The 19,746-nt window shown below is 33.8% G+C and overlaps 1 protein-coding gene across 6 annotated transcripts in view; it reads right to left on the bottom strand.

The window, feature by feature from the left end:
• Positions 1–302: 302 nt before the first annotated feature.
• LOC111048096 (inhibitor of nuclear factor kappa-B kinase subunit alpha) overlaps positions 303–19,746 on the bottom strand; it is a 50,366-nt gene continuing 30,922 nt past the window's right edge. For 5 of the 6 annotated variants that reach the window (XM_039437726.1, XM_039437727.1, XM_039437728.1 and 2 more), the window contains exons 9-17: positions 16,636–16,836; positions 13,988–14,199; positions 10,902–11,083; positions 9,584–9,773; positions 7,346–7,519; positions 6,754–6,820; positions 4,108–4,206; positions 3,285–3,463; positions 303–2,279 (exon numbers count right to left, since the gene is read on the bottom strand). In XM_039437726.1, the coding sequence (XP_039293660.1) occupies positions 2,174–2,279; positions 3,285–3,463; positions 4,108–4,206; positions 6,754–6,820; positions 7,346–7,519; positions 9,584–9,773; positions 10,902–11,083; positions 13,988–14,199; positions 16,636–16,836 (1,410 nt within the window). In that variant the 3' untranslated portion in view covers positions 303–2,173. Of the gene's footprint in view, positions 2,280–3,284; positions 3,464–4,107; positions 4,274–6,753; positions 6,821–7,345; positions 7,520–9,583; positions 9,774–10,901; positions 11,084–13,987; positions 14,200–16,635; positions 16,837–19,746 lie in introns of all 6 variants that reach the window. The other variant, XM_039437731.1, reaches the window with a different exon arrangement.

Raw genomic sequence — 19,746 nt, 5'->3', positions numbered from 1 at the left:
ATTATGGTCTGTTTCATTCACATTTTGACCACGACCACGATATTTATTATTTATTTTATTGATTCATACAATTCAAAACATTTGAATTATAGCCTTCGATTATGGGGAACAGCGCCACTGCAAATAAATTGTTTTGATGGCAGAAGAAAGCTCTACGATGCATAGGGATAGGGGGGCTGAAATGTAAGGAATCTTGCAGAGAAACTTTTAAAAGATTGGGCATTATCAACGAGATCTAAATTACCAACTTTGTTGTGTTAATATGTATTTTCAAAAAAAAAAGGTATTTTTTAAAAACAGCCTTCAACATAAATGTTTATTTTTCCATCAACAAATTAAAACAAAGCTGACAAAAATATATCCTTTTTTCTACTCCGCAATCATAGAAATTGATTCAATGATAAAATTAAGATCAAAATCACAAATTTACTCTTTTTCAAATAGGAATCATCACTCAATGATAGATTAAGTTGATCTAATCCGAACTTATTGAGCATTCTAGCTTTATGTCGTTGGGAGAAAATTATAGAAATTTCAGAAAGTTTGAAAAATACGTCTAAAACTGGTTAATCAAAGTCTGAACTGGAAAAACAATACATCAAAATCAATACGTGAGTCTTCTTAGGACTGATAATAAACCCACTTGATAATTGAAGCAATATCTGATTTCGATTTCAAGAGTTGAATAAAAGATTGTCAGACTCAGTAGAAACATTATGGAGAAAACGATAGATTAGATATAGTTTGATATGTCTACATATTTGACATTAACGATCACAAGCCTATACTTTAGAATGGACATAAAAACTAATTACTATGAAAGGTTTTGATTAAAAGCATTTTATCAAAAGAAAATGACTGAACTCTAAACTATAACACATATAAGTTATGAAAAACATGATAATTTGATATACACTTTTGATTTTCATGAATATTGCACAAATATCAATATAACCAGCCACAATAAAATATATAAGTTAACTACGTACAAATCAACAGAGACAAACACAACTCATTGAAAACAGAAAAACATTTAAAATAAAATAAAAAATTTGTTTGATATAAGTTGTTTTTGAATACTTGGAAGACTAGTAAAAAAATCGAAATTATTAAGTAGATGTATGAATACATACATGTTACTTTTTTGCAATAAATGCAGCTTGATGGAAATCAATTATTTAAAATTTATATAAATCTATAAATACTAATTATTACAAATCGATTGTGATTTCGTATTCACTCTAGAATGATAATAATACTAATAGCATTATCTGTAACAAATTCATCAGATATTGATAGACTACCGTATTTACTATTTCTATTAAACAACTAGAAGGGACAAAAATGTCTAAATAAGTAGCAAGATGCATATTACAAGAAAGACAAAATGATTTGATCTACTCTTTGTTTTTCATAAATATTGCACAAGTCACAAAAATATATCTAACAAACCCTAATTAAATGTATCATTTAACTATCAATCAATAGTGTCAAACACAACTCATTAAGTAATAGTAACTTACACATACATTTAAAATAGAATAAAAGTAAACTTTCTGAGTGATCAAGAAAATCAACTTCAGGTTGCGCAACAGGTTAAAACTACTTATTACTGGTGACTTTTTTCTTTAGGACTACTTCTAATATGAATAAAAATAAAAATATAAATTTCAGTATCCTTTAAATTATTTTTTCACAACATGTCTCGGACATTGATGCCATTGGCATCAGATTTATATTTTTATTCTTATTACTGGTGATATTTTTAAAAAATGTTTGATTTGTATACTATCAAGATATAAAAAAATGTTTTCTCGGGAAATTTTTTCCGATTATTACTTTTTAAAATATAAGCATCTAAATGTTTAATTTTTTTGGACAGATCATTTCAAATTCAATATTCATTAAATTTTAAGAATTAAGATCTAATATTATTGTTGATTGAATTAAAAATTTCCCCAAAAATATAAATTTTTAAGAAAGTTATTCCATTTTTGAGAACTTTCATTATTTTTTTAACCTGTTGCTCAGCCTTAACATAGGCGAGGGATACAATAAATATGATAGAGCTACATCTATTGTGATGTGAAAAATGATATAGTATAGTGGAATATAGCAAGGATAGGATAGAAAACAAGAGGTGAAGCACACAAGATGATTTTGTTGAGCAGAATTAAGATTGGTTTTGTGGTTTGAGAAGGGAGCTCCAGTCCATTGACTTGCTCTCAGATTTGATGGTCTGGAGACACTGGTGAACTGATGACATCGAGTCCATCACACTGTTCAACAAAATTCAAATAACACAATAAGTTCAGTTGCGATCGGGTTTAAAATTAATCAATCATAAGATTACAGCGATATAAGTGATGAGAATAATATTATAACAGGAGAAAATTATCTATTATTATAACAGTTATTATTATGCGTATGACTTTTTGGGCAGAGAGATTCTGTTCTGCCTTGTCGTGAAACCCAATGTCATTTCCTATAAGTAGTGGACAAACACTAAGGGCCGTTTTCCGAGCTCGGGATTCAGCTAAGTTCTAGACTTTAAACAGCTGCAGTCAGAAAATTGGCTTTCCTAAAAGTAGCGTAGTCGCAGTCAACGTTTAAATTAAATTTCGAAAAACTAGAAAATTGAATACAAAGTAAACTAAAGAGAAAATAGTCTAGTTTCAGCTATTTTGAATTAGGCTATTTAGGAATGTTTCATTTCGTCAAGGAAAAACGTTTCCAATTAAAGAAATGAGAAAATAAATATTATTATAAAAACTGCGACTATACTCGTTTCGAAAAGCCAATTTTCTGACTCCAGCTGTTCAAAGTTTAGAACTTAGCTGAATCCCGAGCTCGGAAACCGGCCCTTATAGCCCTCGAAATGTATCTCGATCTGTAATACATCTGTATTCCCAAACAACAGTGACAGTGAAAATGTGATTCCACAACTTCTAATTGGACTATTCCCATTCAGCCTGGCTGAGCGAGTATGAATAATGCCATTAGAAATTATGAGAATTATATTTACTCTGTTCATTGTCACTGTTGTGTGAGAGTTAAGCTTCAATGGCCTAATAGGAAATAAGCCATATATTTCATCACATATTTCCGGTCTAACATGGCTCTTATAGGCAATAAAATCTTTCGTAATATGACTGTGTAATGAGGCCCCAATGTTGATGAATCAGGTAAATGAGGATTATTAGTTTGCTACATAATTCCATTCATTCCATGAAACTAAACTAAACTTAACTAAACTTAAAAAATATCCTTGATAAGCAACTCACAAGTAACGCAAACTCTCATTTTCAGAGAGCAAGTTGCCAGATTGGAGCAGACTCGAGTCAAAGCGACTTGATGCACTGTCGGCTGGCTCAGCAACGAAGATCCTCTTCATTGCATCACAGCTGGTCGACGACCCAGTGCCAGTGCCCTGGTGACTCGACACCTTGTATTCTGGCCCAATCTGTTTAAAAAGTGGTACACCACATTTAAAATCCTGACTCTAAAGGCAAGTCTGGACATCAAGCTCTTGATTTTTTTTCAACCAATAAATTAAACCTGAATCGCGTAAAAGATGTATTCAGAATCCATCTAACTGAAGAGGAATATTGTAAATTGAGAATGCTGAAACCGAATCTAGAATCACAGTTACAATATTTCTTATCTATCTTCATTTTCTGTAACTTCTAATTCTTTATTGGTTATACTTTTGTACTATTTATTGTAATCAATCAATCTTTATTGTTGTCATCGAACATTACAAATGTTATAACAAACGTCATGTGAAGCCAACATATAATGTACTATAATAAATAGCATTACACATGCTAACAATATACCTTACCGCTAACATATACATAACAATATAAATATAATATATTAAACAGTCAGATGCTTACGTTACGACTAGGGTAATCGTCAATTGTATAAAAAGCCTGTTTTTAAGCCATTGTGCTGATGTGGATATGAAATTTTTTGAGATAAATTTTTTATTAATAATTTATGAGGTGATAATTATGATGTTCGTAATTAAATCCAATTTTGATAGATCAGAACAAGATTTATGCTATAGGCCTAATGAATTAATAATATTTATATGTTATTTACCTGGAACGGTAGAGAGGTCCTTGTAAAGATGCAACACTTCCAAAGCTCCTGTTGTCTTGCGAGTTGCATGGCAACAATGCGATCGCTGCTCTCCGAAATGTGTTGTTGCAATTGCTTCACTGGAATTTCAACCTCTGCTAGCTCTTGATCGAAAGCTTCCACATCTCTAGAAAAAGGAGCAGAACAAAATAATAAGTCTTTTTTATTTAGAGAGAGCTATGAATTAGGCATCTATATTTAAACTTGTAATGCATGAGAAGATAATATGGAAAAATAATAATTTTATCCACCAAATTCATATTTTTTTACTCATTTATTTTATTTTTATATCGATGTACGGTTTCTGCCATTCAAGTGAAATAAAAACGATGTTGTCAGTTCGACATAAGTCAGTTCTATCTGTAAGGTCAGTTCTGCAATTCATTTTATCATTTAAAAAATGGAGTTGGATTTATATGACATATCCAAGATGGCGGACAAAGATGTCATGTTTCAATATTGAATAACTACTTGATTGAATGCTTTTTTCCATACATTTGTATTAGGACGGCAGAATAAATTGACGTAAAGCAAGCTAAGCCCATCTTGTGTGGGACTCTCAATACCTGAGCTTTGAGCTATCCATGCAGGAGTCATTCGACACTGTCGTGCGTACAAAACTCAACAAAATAGCAACGTATTGATATCTTACCTCAATTGCTGGTTGAAATGTTCATCTTCATTGAGCGCTCTGTCCCTGATTTTGAGGAAGTTGTAGACCGGTTTGCACAAGTCGTAAGCACTCGACTTGCCGACTCTAACCGCTGCAGAGTGGTGATCCTTCTCTCGTCGCAGCCCTGCCAGGCAATTATAGCCAGCTTTCAGCCTACACATTTAAAACAGTTATTGGCCGACTAAAGATGTGTAAAAATTCCCGCAGAAACAATGGTATTCTACTTCTCCTCAGAGTCCAGAAATTCATGAAATTCCAGCAGCCGTTCTTTGTATAATTATTTACTGCTGTAGTGCTTAGATCAACAGTTCATAATTATGCAATCAACTTCAAAGCATACTCTAATAATTTTTATACATTTCCGTTAGTCATTTTGGAATTTCAAAGTTGTTGTTAGTAATTTCAGCTCCGACAACTCACTATTCAAAGTGAAAATTTTCCTCAATAAATGCATGATATAAATAGTCCGGGCGCAAATGTCATTCCGAGGTCATTTTTGAGTAACAGCCGTGGAAGATGTCTCAATTTCTTCGTTAGGTCTAGCATAATAAAAATCATGATGATGATAAGTCGAAATCACAGGCAAACACCTCAGAAACAAGATGGCCGCCAAAATTATATTGATATATCTTCATGCGCTGTACGTCAAAAAATGAGTTCTCCAGCGCCCGCCAAAAAAAACCCTGCATGATTTCTGGTGCGTTTTTCCATATGCATGAGGTAGCAAGCTAGAACTATAAAATCGATTTTTTCATGACTACTTTAAGATAAAGACTTGCAAATGGTCTCAATCTCTTCGTTACAACAGGACGAATAAGAATATTGATGATGGAAACAACGAAATATTCGACATCATTGAAAAATACAAGATGGCGGTAATTATTGACAGAAATTTTTATATCGCTTGTTATTCAGTTATTGTGAGAAATATCAGATTGGTTTTACCACCAAAGTGTTTAGAATCAACTAAACAATGATGTTCGAGAGAATCATCTCATTTCGACCACTCTTTCCATTATTTATTCAACTTTAAGGGCCGGTTTCCGAGCTCGGGATTTAGCTAAGTTCTAGACTTTAACTGGCTTTAAGCTCTGGAGTCAGGAAATTGGCTTTCCGAATCAGAGCGTTAATATAGTTATATAGACTCTGGAGTTTAGACATCACGTTAGACCCTGGAGTTTATAATTTCTCTTTCTGAGTGAAGGACTTGACTTGAATTAGATTCTCGCCTCTTTCCGAGTCGAGGATTTATCAAAAATCGTTAAGTCCAGAACTTAAAACAGCGTAATTTTAAACCCTCGACTGGGGTGGGGTTTAAATTTAAGTTCTAGACTTAACTGAGAAAAACTGAAATCAGTTATTGTTTTGGAGTAGATAAAAAGCCAAATAGATGTCATGGAATACCTAAATTATTTGGATTAGTTCATCTAAATTCATAATTTATAGTTTGCAAGTTTATTTTGCAATAAAATTGTATCAGAATATTATGCCTAAAAAACTAACCTTATTTTACGAATGTGACATAACCTAAAAATGTTCAAGAAAAATAATACCAGGATTGCCTTGGAATTTATATTCCAATATGAATGTTATTAATTGATGTCATATTCAACATATTAATATTATAACAATAATAAATTATTATTCCAGTTTTTTTTTTTCAAAACAAATGAGTTTTCAAACTCAATAGCCTAATGAAATTTTTATTCCAAAATCACTGGTTAGGATCAATGATCAATAATAGCATAACGTAAAATGAAATGTTTATTCATTCATCTTTTAAAAGGTAAGGTTACATAGGTAGTAGGCCTACAAAGAAATCAAAACTTATTTTCACAAAATAGTTTGGAGAGCATGCTCATTTGAATTATCCCGCTGGAATCAGCTGTTTTCGTTTTGCTATAATGGCAACAATGCGATCGCTGCTCCGAAATGTGTTGTTGCAATTGCTTCACTGGAATTTCAACCTCTGCTAGCTCTTGATCGAAAGCTTCCACATCTCTAGAAAAAGGAGCAGAACAAAATAATAAGTCTTTTTTATTTAGAGAGAGCTATGAATTAGGGATCTATATTTAAACTTGTAATGCATGAGAAGATAATACGGAAAAATAATAATTTTATCCACCAAATTCATATTTTTTTACTCATTTATTTCATTTTGATATCGATGTACGGTTTCTGCCATTCAGGTAAAATAAAAACGATGTTGTCAGTTGCACATAAGTCAGTTCTATCTGTAAGGTCAGTTCTGCCATTCATTTTATAATTTAAAAAATGGAGTTGGATTTATATGACATATCCAAGATGGTGGACAAAGATGTCATGTTTCAATATTGAATAACTACTTGATTGAATGCTTTTTTCCATACATTTGTATTAGGACGGCAGAATAAATTGACGTAAAGCAAGCTAAGCCCATCTTGTGTGGGACTCTCAATACCTGAGCTTTGAGCTATCCATGCAGGAGGCATTCGACACTGTCGTGCGTACAAAACTCAACAAAATAGCAACGCATTGATATCTTACCTCAATTGCTGGTTGAAATGTTCATCTTCATTGAGCGCTCTGTCCCTGATTTTGAGGAAGTTGTAGACCGGTTTGCACAAGTCGTAAGCACTCGACTTGCCGACTCTAACCGCTGCAGAGTGGTGATCCTTCTCTCGTCGCAGCCCTGCCAGGCAATTATAGCCAGCTTTCAACCTACACATTTAAAACAGTTTTTTGCCCGACCAAGTAAAAATGTGTGGAAATTCCCACTGAAACAATGGTATTCTATTTCTCCTCAGAGTCCAGAAATTCATGAAATTGCAGCAGCCGTTCTTTGTATAATTCTTTACTGCTGTAGTGCTTAGCTCAACAGTTCATATGCAATCAACTTCAAAACATACTATAATTAATCATTTTTATACATTTTCGTTGGTCATTTTGGAATTTCAAAGTTGTTGTTAGTAATTTCAGCTCCGACAACTCACTAATTCAAAGTAAAAATTTTCCTCAATAAATGCATGATGAAATCACAATCTTAAAGTAGCAAGAGGACTGATAACTGATGGATATTTTATAAATCATATTCTGTGGAAAATAATTTAATTATTTTTTGCTCTGTTTGTTGTAAAAGTTACGAAAGTGAATTTATTCCAGCTCACTTTGGAGATAAAAATATAAATGAAAAACTTCAAAGGTTTTAAGAGATTAATTTGAGGTTTCCTAGAACCATTTTACTTGATGCTCATAAAATTTCCTTAACCATTTTCCTTGAACCGTTTTTTTTTTGTAGATCATAAAACACAAATCATGAAAGTTTGAACCAGTTGGTTGAAATGATTCTTAAAAACTGAAAATTACTCAAAGAACAAAGAAATTTTATAGTTTTCTTCAGGAGAAAGAAAACTTGATTATGAAGCATAAAGTATCCAAGGACCTAACGGATGATTTATTGAAAAGTTTGAACAATTCATGCATACTTATCACTTTCATGAATTACTAATTAGAAAACAGTGATATTCCTTTCAATAAAAGAAGGTCTAATTGACAATTTCAGCTTAATTACTATCATCAAATTTAAATACATACCGTACGATCTTTATATCACAATCGTTATGCATGAAAATAAAAAATGATTAGTTAGCACTAAAACTTGAAACTTTCACACAAATTGACAGTTGAAATATTCATCACATACTAATTAGATTAGATTAAAATATAAGATATCTGCTGAATTTATGATGAATTAAAAGACCTGAAATTGACATCATCACTTCAACGCAAAAAGTCATTAAAGTTTTACCACCTATGGATAAGATTTACAAGGGCCATGATTCCCTGTAAAAGATTCCCTGTACATATATAGCTATGAGAGGGCTGTATAAACGTTGCTTAGAAGAAAGTAGGAAATACTACAATCGTAATAAGCAACATTTGTACAAAGCAACTACAGTAACTGTATTTCTTGTCGACTAAGAAACGTTCATAGACACGGCCTTAAAACTTCAGTAATACGAAGAAATTAATCAGCTTATAATGCCTGTATTTATTTTACCAATGTATTGCAAAATACACGATTCGCAAAGTCAACTACCCGATTAAATGGATTAGTTTATAAGGGGAAAGATCATAACATGCCAAATTAGTAGACAAATACTCAAGTTCACGAGAATGCATAAAGTCTATTCAAAGGTTGTAAAGTGTAAGGTTGTCATATCGGCAGCCTTGCAGTCCAATCTTTTCCACTTACTTTATAACGTGAATCCAACTATAGCAAGTTTCTGATTTCTCCCAAAAAATCCTTAAAATCTGTAAACCTGTGTAAAGAGTCTTCTGTCACTGAAGCTACAGACAGCATTTGATATCTGTATTCCTTTATGAAGAGATAAGCTATAACTATAAATAAATATATTAAACAAACGAAAATCGTGTTTATGTTGCTTGTTTACCACGTATTATTGAGAAACAGAATAACTCCTGCTGCATTATCAGTGAGAAGATACTGTACGTCATACACTGTTAGGAATAAATTGTAAAGTTGCTTAAAGTCATCAGTGCACCCAATGGAAGAAGCATTGACAATGCAGTTCACAAAATGTAGTTAGTATTTTGTGTGTGATCTAGTATGTGATTTTTGGTGTTGAGCCATTTTTTATAATAAAAAGAACTATATTATAAAACCGTCTAACATCTAGGAATAACACAACTAAGGATGAGGCCTCTTGAAAGCTGTCTATGAAGTCTAAATCTTCATAAATGAGAAGGGAAAATTCTACTTACAATGCCTGCATCTCTTGCACCCAATTGGTGCCCGGTTTAGTGTGAATCTTCTGCTGGAGAGAAATCTTCCGTTTGATGTCAGCCAGTCGGCGGCCCACAATTCGAGTCTGCTCCTCAAATTCGATCATAGTCTGTGTTTCACAAACAAACTTCTTCTGCTGGTTCATTAGGATTGGTTCGTAATGAATTACTGTCAAAACAAGACATATTTTTCATTAATATAAACTATCATAAAGGAATCATAGCATGAAAAGATATCCCATGGTAAAGGTCCAATTTTCACTGTTCAACTAAAGCCGATAGTCCATGTATTTCTCTTCCATTAAGCTGTGTAACAGCTGTGCGACGCTGTTAGTATCTCATACTTTACCGTTTATACACTCTCACCCGGCCAAGACAGCAATAATCGATAATAGTGAACAGTAATCCACAATAATGGGCTTGAGTTAACAGTGAAATTTTCAACATAAACACCCTATACCATGGAATATCTTCTTATGCTACTTTTTCTCATGGTACTATCAATACAAGTGTATTCAGGGAAGCCGAAATGAGAAACTGACAGGAGGGAAGCAGAATAACTGGTAAGATTCATGGTCAAAGTTTAACTGAAACAGCTACAGGTTGCAATAGTTATTTGTGCAACTAGTGCGCAAAGTGACAGTTTGCTGCACCGAAAGAAACGTTTTCCTACAGATACCCTGAAAAGTGACCATTTGTGCACTGATTGCAGGCTGCAAAGAATCACTCTTTGCGCACTAGAGCGGAAAAGTGATTCTTTGCGGCCTGCAATCAGTGCAGAAATGGTTACTATCCAAGGTACATGTAGGAAAAAATACTATAGTTGAAGAACATGAAATACAGCAATAATAAGAGAATAATTATAAGAGAATAATTTTTATATTCGATTGAATACTACTCATTTAGTGATCAATCACATACATTTATGGAAAATTATAATTTTTGAGAACATTAAAGTAAAGGGCCATCTTTTTAACTTATTGAAGATCAGGGCATTATTTTCACTCAACCTTTATTCAAAAATATATTTATTAAGAATATAGGTATCATTTCATAATAATTAGAGGTATTTAATTTTGCATTTTACGATATTTTTGAACGCTATAATGGGATCCACTGGTGTCCTCATAAACTGTAGTTTTAAATAAATAAATTATGTATTTTAGTGAATAAATTTAAATTGGAATATGCATTATTAAAATGTAGTTCAACCCACATGATGGTGTATTAATAAATGTCTAATATTATAAGTATAATTTACATTATTTTCTAGATTAAATTATGTAGTCTATCTTACATAATGGTGGCTTATGAGACATTTCATCGATGGAAAGATTGGCTTTTGTTTGTTTGAGCAAGTTGGCATCCTTGTCTAGCGATTTGCGAGCAAAGTCATGCGTTGCTCTCAGCCTCTCTAGTTTCGCATTGACCTCCCGATGCATACTTGCCAGTCTATCACTCTGGCAAATCACTGAGGACCTACAAGCACACCAGAAACGATTATTACAAGTAGAATGACAACATGAGCTCTAGGCTTGTGCGTTGGTAATGAGACGGATGATGATGACCGATGAGTGTAACTACAGCTATAAGTGGGATCCAAACCACCGGGAAGCTTTTTTTGAACTCATAACTGGTATTTAGAGGAGTTCGGTTCTTGAAGTGGCCACCTTCATACAGATAGCCTAGTGAAAGATTAGTATTAGTTAGATAATGGAGAATTAGTTAACATTTAAGGAACAATTAATACATCATTCTGTAAATTAGACCTCGTCATTAAATTGCTCGATAATCTAACCCAGTTTTATTGATATGAAAATGTTTGCCTGAAATATTTTCTAGTTAACTTCCAAGTAGTGGAATGAATACCAAAGAATACTGTGCTAAATATCCATGAAAATGATGAATAATTTATTTATTTATTTATTTATTTATTAAAAACACACATAACAAGACAAAACAAAATTACAAAGAATTTGAAACAAATAAAACACAATAAAATGTTACAAATATAAAAAACCATGGGCTTTGTGGTTGGGTGTGTTGGAGAAGAGAAAAAAAAGAGAGGAAGATACCTAGCCAACTATGGTTTCCCATGTAATAGGCAGGCAAAAAAGAGAAGAGAAGTAATGAGGGAAAAAGGTAAGGGAGAAATGGGGGGAAGGAAGAAAACAGAGGAATAGGTACTAAAATAAAGGTAAGCGAGTCCACTGAAAAATGAAAAAAACAATGCTGGAGCAGAAATCTCGAGTCATATATCTAAATGGAAGAAGAATTACTGTATGTCCAGTTTTTTATATCCAGTTTAATTTTTCCGCTGATCTTATTGTCCATGAGAAAGTGATTGGAATGAGGTTTATTATTTTAGTACCTATGTAAATCAACTGCCTCTTTATACATTCAATATTAGTGTTATAGGTTACATATTTGTTAGCAGTGGCCCTTAGATTATAATAATTAAGTGTAGAGTTTATTGTGAGAGGAAAATCGAATTTATATTTTATTAAGTACTCGATTACGGTTTTTATGTATAATTGACGTATAGTCATGACCTCAAAATCACTAAAAACCATATCCGTTGGATAGAGCCTGGGTTTGCTTAATATAGTTTTAATTATCAGTTTTTGTGCTACAAATAATTCAGCAATATGACAGTTGAAACAGCCTCCCCAAACAACTATGCCATACTGCAGAATTGACTTGACTAGAGCATGATACATCATTTTCAGGTGGTTCTTATTAAGAATTCTGTTAACTTGGTAAAATTTAAAAGATAAATATCTAATTTTTCTACATATGAATTTAATATGAACATCCCATTTAAGGTTTTCATCAATTATGATTCCCAAGTACTTAGTATTATTGACTTTTTTAATGGTGGGACAATCACAATTACCCAAGTTTAAATTGCACTGAGAATGGAGTCTCAAATCTTGATTCTCGTTGGGCTGTCCTACTCTATTTGCAGAGAGAGTTATGTAATTCGTTTTTTTCAATATTTAAACTCAAGGTATTCTTATCTAACCACTTCTTGATTAAAAGCATATATTTTCAGCTATGGTATGAACTTCATTCCATGAATTACCCTGAAAAATAGCTGCAGTATCATCTGCAAAGGATATCACAGTTGAGTTTAGAAGTCTTAAATTTAAAAAGTCATTTACATAGAGTATGAAAAGGATGGGAGAAAGTACAGAACCTTGAGGAAGACCATAAGAAGTTAAGTTAGTTACACTAGATTGATCATTTATGGTTAGGGACTGGGTTCTATTACTCAGATAGCTTTTGAACAATTTAAGCGAGACTCCTCTGAAACCATAGGACTCCAGTTTATTGAACAAAGTATTATGAGGTATTGTATCAAAAGCTTTGCGTATATCAGGAAGACTGCAATAGTTTTCTTATTGGAGTTTATTTTATCAGATAAAGTATTGACGAATTTATTAGAGCGTCAGATGTACTTTTACCATTTTGGAAACCGAATTGGTTCTTGTTGATTATTTTGTTAAGATTCAAGAAAGAAACAACTCTTGACTTTATTAGTTTCTCCATTATTTTAGCAAGGTTGCTGATAAGACTAATCGGTCTATAATTACAGGGATTAGTCGGGTCACCTTGTTTGAATAGAGGTTTTATTTTGGCTGACTTGAGGTGCTCAGGAAAATATCCCTCCTCAAAGCATCTATTGAAAATGAAAGAGAGAGGTTGAGATATAAAATTGGCTATTTTTCTTCAGCGTAATATTACCTAGACTATCAATACCAGGACTGCAGTTGTTCTTTAGATTTTTAATAGTTGCCTCAACCTCAACTGGGCACGTTGGTGCCCAATTAAATGCCGGTGATGATAAAATATAACATTCATATTCATGAAAATAACAATAATAATTTATTTCGAACAATTTTGATATTAAACACTCATTTATTCTACCATAAATTTCCCTATACACACTTGAGTGTGTGCGGTAGCAGTCGGCAAAATCGTTTAATCTTTTGATCTCTTGGAAGACATAATGCCCTTACAGAAATTCACGGTTTGTAAGTCATTGTAAAGAGAATTAAATTCTTCAGAGCATGTGTTTTAATTTTTAAAATAATTCAACAAAAATGAACTACTTCAAGTTTTAAAATTCTTCTCATTTCTTGAAAGGAATATTAAAATTTGAGAAGCACATGCGCTGCTAAATAAAATACGACATCAAATGAAATGTTTTCCAAGTAGATCATAAATAAGAAGTAGACGTGATGTGTTCCTTGAAAAGGCATGGTTGACTGTTTCAACATTAATGTTATGGGACTAAACTGATACCCCGACTGCTTTGGCCGACTTCTACTGCGCACTCTTCAAGTAATTTGAACTGAATTGAATGAAAATGTTACCAACATTTTGGCAGCATAGGAGTCGACGAGGTTGCGATAGAGAGAGAGTTCCTGGTTCATGAAGTAGATGCAGTGTGCGCAGGTACGCCGCTGCAAAGCCAACTCCATCGGCTCATTTACTCTCTTCAGCAGAAACTTTACAAAGTCCGGGATGTAGGGTTGCACGTTCCCTGGTATACAAAGATCCACTTTCGGTAGCACGTATAGCATCACATCCTAATCAAATAAATAAACTTGAAAAACAAGTTACCTCATCTTGGAACGAACAAATGTTTTGACTGACACACTATTGGACATAAATTTCGACACTGCGAGGGTAGAGCCTATCCGGAAAACGTTGAATATTTTATAGTATCAACTGAGGAAGCTAAGGCGTATACTACGTACTTGGATATCAGTCTCTTATAAGTTCGATTTGACAATCATTTATATTTTTTGACCAGTGTGGTCTAAGATTCAAGTCAACGGTTTTGCATTTGTTTTTTATGTATGTATGTTTGTTTCTATTTACAGTGGAACGCGGCAATAGATTTTCATGAAATTTGACAGGTATTTTCCGTTTTGAATTGGGTGTCGACGTATATACAAGGTTATAAGGTTCTTCCATAGTCCAATATCCTATTATATTAAGCGAGCAATTTCTGTATATCTGTTTATTTTTATATTACATTTAAAAATAAGACCTGGCAACGTTGTGGAGATAGGGGACGAGTGGGTTATCAGCTTTGTCGAATGAGAGAGAAGGATGGTCTCACCAATTGAAACTATTGAAAACCACAAATTATTGTACAACACTCCATTTTAAATTATATCCTATTATATTAAGCGAGCAATTTCTGTATATATGTTTATTTTTATATGTTTATATCTGGTTATTTATGTTCAACGGATCTCGAAAACGGCTCTAACGATGTTCACGAAATTTGGAGCATAGTAGGTTTATGATATAAAAATTCGATTGCACTAGGTCTCATCCTTGGGAAAACTCGCTGAACGACATTAAAAGGATAATTCATCCTTGACTGAAACAGCTGAGACTTTCGTCGTCTGGGGATAGTAAAAAGTGAGCGAGTGATTCTGTGGAAAATTAAAATATCGCATCCCCGAAATTCATAAGCTGACGTATAGCCAGCTGTAAAATATAAACACGATCATTTGAGAGAATTGTGTTCTGTCATGGCTTACTCTATCTATAGTAGGCTATGGTTCTGTTTATCAATAAATAAAAATAACGAGCGAAGCTCGGTGCCCCAATATTTACTGTAAAATAGACTACTCATGATTAATCAGCTTTTGAGTGGATCATTAATCGCATGCAATTAAAAAATGTAATTTTTCTTTCCACCTTTCTCTGCTTTCAACTCGGGCTGGCCAGTTGACAGTATTTGAGGAGGCTATGGTTTATAACTGCAAAATCTAAATATCTCATCCCCGAAGTCACAGAGCGCGAGGTCTACTGTTCATAGAACTACTAGTAAGTGAAAAATGACAAGAGACTATTTGTCTCGCGAGAGAATAGCTAAACTAATAAGCAATACGATAAATAAATAAAAAACAAGATGAAACGAAAGAGATATTGCTTTTGTTTGAATACCTATGGATTTTATTATAATAATTATCAAATGAAAATCCAAATTAAATGCTGTCAACCGCCACGAAAACTTCTGCTACTGAAAATATTGACACCAAGGTGAACAGCTAGAAGGGCTGAGAAATGATTCTGGATGCATTATCATACAAACAGAAGACTCGTTAGTAGAAAATCATCCCAACAAGGATAAGTACAATAGTGAGAGATGCAGAGGGGAATGTAAAAAAATTGAACTTTACTATCAAATTATCATTTTTTTAATTTTGGGAGACAAAAAGTATAATTGAATCATTATACAGAGTTGCCAAAAAATTATTCCACTATAAAAAGGTCTTCATAGTCATGTCTAGTGAGATGTGAAATTCACTGTCATCATTCCCTACAAATAACATTAATGCAATTTACGCTGACTGTTTAAAATGTCACCATGGCCGACACGAGTGTTGATCATATAGCTTTAGCCCAGTCAATAAAGACATTGATGCGCAACAAATGAGGGGGAAGCTGACTTTTTGCAGGGTGCTAGTATACATAGTAAATAGCCTGGAACCGAGTCCCCATCGTTACACCGCTTGCTTCCAGATAATTTGCACAATGTACGTTTTTCGCGCTAGATGCTAAATGCTCAATCGAGTAATACTACCACTCAACTATAGTATACTAATACTAGTATTAGTATAGTATCAGTATACTAATACTACTCACCAACTGGCGAGAAAACAATTATTAGAGGTGCTTCTTTCTGTTCTCAATGGCATCCACCTCTGAAGACCTTGATGATAGAGAATTGAATTTGGTCTCAAATAGTGGACCAGGATTATTTCTGTCACGTGCATTGAATTAAGTCAAGAATATAGCTTTGAAATTGGTTAGTTCAGTTTGAAGATTTTCAGATTTCATGTAATTTATCCTCTCTAAAGAGTTGAAGCCATTTTTTAATCAAACTGAATGGATGAAGACAATTTTGAGAATACATGGCGTACAGAGAATAAAATTTCCTAAAATTCTTCACTAATTATTACTTTTTTCTTTCTAGCATTAATCTCTAGTTAGTGGCTCACATTTTGACAAGATGGCTGCCAGCAGGTTGTGGCTAGACCGTTGTCATCGAGTGTGTCTCCATGAGGCAGCAGTAACAGCTGATTTGTGGCAGGCTGACCAGCATCCCTCTCAATCCACGTCTTCAGCGTCGAAACAGCTGTTGCCGAGTCTATCTCGTAGCTGAGTCGCTTGTACTTTACCACGCAGAAAACCGTCACTATCTGCAACAAATAGATACTGAAATTTGAAAGCTCCTCCATGGAGGATAACAGTTGTTTTGTGAGGTGGAATAGTGCTCTGTGTTTAAATCAATCAATAATTATTCAATTCAATACAAAATGCAAAACAATACATTCAAAATACAAATTACTACTAATAATGATAATACAGAAAACAAGCTTCATGGTGGGGTGTGCTGGATAGAAAGAGAGAAGGAAAAAACCCAGCCAACCATAAATTCCCATGTAATAGGCTTGTAGAGGATATAAAAGGAATGAAGGATGAAGAGGAGCAAAAAAGGATGAATTGGAGAGGAAGATAGGAAAAAAGAGAAGAGAAGAAAAATAAAGATGAGCAAAATTTGTAAGCGAGTCCACTTTTATTTAACAAAAATAAAACCCTCACTCTTTACAAAGAGCGATTTTTGTTAATGTTATCAATCAAGTAAACTGTAGCTACAGTCTGAGTGGCCTGATTTATGTTCGACATTGCTCGACATCGATCGACATCGCTCAGTCGAGATGTGGGTGGGGTCAGGAAGCAATGAGCCATGTCCTCCTTTCTAAATAGACTGGTCGGGCGGGATCCAGACTCTAGAAGGTTTTTTCAGGCACGAGCTGTTTACTGGCCGGCCCCGGGGTTGACCTCTCTTCTTATAGGCCTCGTTGTACGGCTTGCTAGGCCCAATTCACACTGAAGTGATATATTTTTTTCTATTGGTCAATACTATAGCTGTAGTATACCAGAAACCAGATGTTATGCAAAACAGATGACATAAATCAGTTATAATATTTAATAGTTTGTTGATTGGAATTCACTCTATCCTACATGTTTTAATAGAGATTACACACGTTGAGTATTATCTTTGAGACTTATTTATTCTAATATTCTACATGGCGCAGTCGGTAAATAAAAATCACAGCAAATGTCAACCATTCGACGGAACAACCGAAGATTGGATATATTGGCACGAAAGGTTCAAGATTTTCCTACGAAATGGAAACATCAAAAACGAAGAAAAAAAACGAGACTTACTACTTGAGAATCTGGGACCGCAACCATTCAAGATAGTTTTCGATTCTATGCATCCGACCCCCATAAACAACATTGGATTTAATGATGCGATAGAAGTCTTAAACAAATACTACACGAAACCACAAGCACCTCTATCCCAGAGAGTTTGTTTTTCTCGACGATTCCGGAATGAAGGTGAGACCATAACTCAATTTGAACTAGATTTAAGGTTTCTCGCAGGAAATTGTAATTTTGGTGATAACCTGGATGAACGTTTAAGAGATCAGTTCATATTAGGCATCAACAACGATAGTTGGCAACTTGAGTTATTGAGAATGCATGCATCAACACAAACAACTTTTACAAAAATAGTAGAATCAGCAAAATTGCTAGAAACCGTTAACCTTCAACAGCAAGAAATTAAAAACAGTTCTACAAATTTGAATAGAGTAAAATTTCTGATAAACATCAGGCAATGGAATCTAACCCTCAAAAGTACAACGAAAAATATGAAAAGAAATCGACTCTAAAATTGAACAAAAATACACATTGTCTCCGTTGTGGAAACCGGCGACATTCTGATGGTGTCATGTGCACTGCAAATAACAAATTTTGTAAAGCTTGCGGAGGTAAGAACCATTTTGCTAGAGCATGTCTAAAAGTAGGGAACGCTACAATTGTAAAAGACAAAAAGATAAATCAGGTCCGCGAAAATTTATCAATAGAAGATGACAACCTGTCACTTTCCGATATTGAACATATAAGAACTCTGGAAAAAGGCTGTAAAGTAATGGTGAACGTTAAACTCAACAACACACAGTGAAAATGCTGTATGATCCAGGTGCCGCTTACAGCGTTATTAACGAGAAATTATGGAAAAAAATTGGAAGTCCCATTTTAAAACCAACAAGAAACCTCACGGCATACACAGGGATTGACATTGAAACACTTGGAGAAACACATATAAATGTCAATGCTTTTGTGACTCCAGGAAATTACCAGTAATGTTATAAAGAAAGATGACATACCTTTGTTTGGACTTAATTGGGTCCTCAAATTCAATCTACCCTTACCTCCCGGTGCTGAAATATGCTCAGTAAAAAAAACGATAAGCTCTCCACAAAAAAGAACTCAGTTTTGGTAAATAAAATAATCACAGATTTTTCTGATGTTTTCAATCCAAATCTGGGAACAATAAAGAACTGCAAGGTACTTTTCCACATGTCAAAAATGCCATACCAATAGTTGCAAAACCACGTCCAGTTCCGTTTTCCTTAAGAAAAGCAGTAGAAATGGAACTACAACGTTTAGTAGACAGTAATGTACTATCACCTGTAAACACAAGTGAAGAACCTATCACATGGTCCTCACCAATAGTTATTGTGGTGAAACCTACAGGAGCAGTCCGGATATGTGCTGATTTTAAAACCACCATAAACAAGTTTATAAGTCCAGACAACTATCCCCTACCTAGGTTTGAAGAAATCACTTCAAAACTTACAGGAGGGAAAGAATTCACAATATTGATTTGAAGGATGCATATCTACAAATGGAAGTTGATACTTCTGTACAAAAGTATCTCACTATTTCTACTCATAAAGGATTTTTCAGATATTCACGCCTTCCTTTTGGGATAAAAATAGCAACAGCAGCTTTTCAGTGTAAAATGGATCAAATCTTGGCTGGCTTGGAAGGCGTTGCATGTCTTTTAGACGATGTAATAATAACAGCTCCCACAAGAGAAGAACACATTAACAGAGTCAGGGAAGTGTTAAAACGTTTTGAAAACAATGGACTTCGAGTACAAACCACAAAATGTAAATGGTTTGAGGAATCAGTAAACTATTTGGGACACAGAATAGATCAAACAGGTATACACCCCACAACTGAACACATCA

This window comes from Nilaparvata lugens, chromosome 11 (assembly GCF_014356525.2).
Source record: "Nilaparvata lugens isolate BPH chromosome 11, ASM1435652v1, whole genome shotgun sequence".
Classification (NCBI taxonomy): domain Eukaryota; kingdom Metazoa; phylum Arthropoda; class Insecta; order Hemiptera; family Delphacidae; genus Nilaparvata; species Nilaparvata lugens.
The sequence above is the reverse complement of the archived record's forward strand: the minus strand, read 5'-3'. Positions and strand labels throughout refer to the sequence as shown.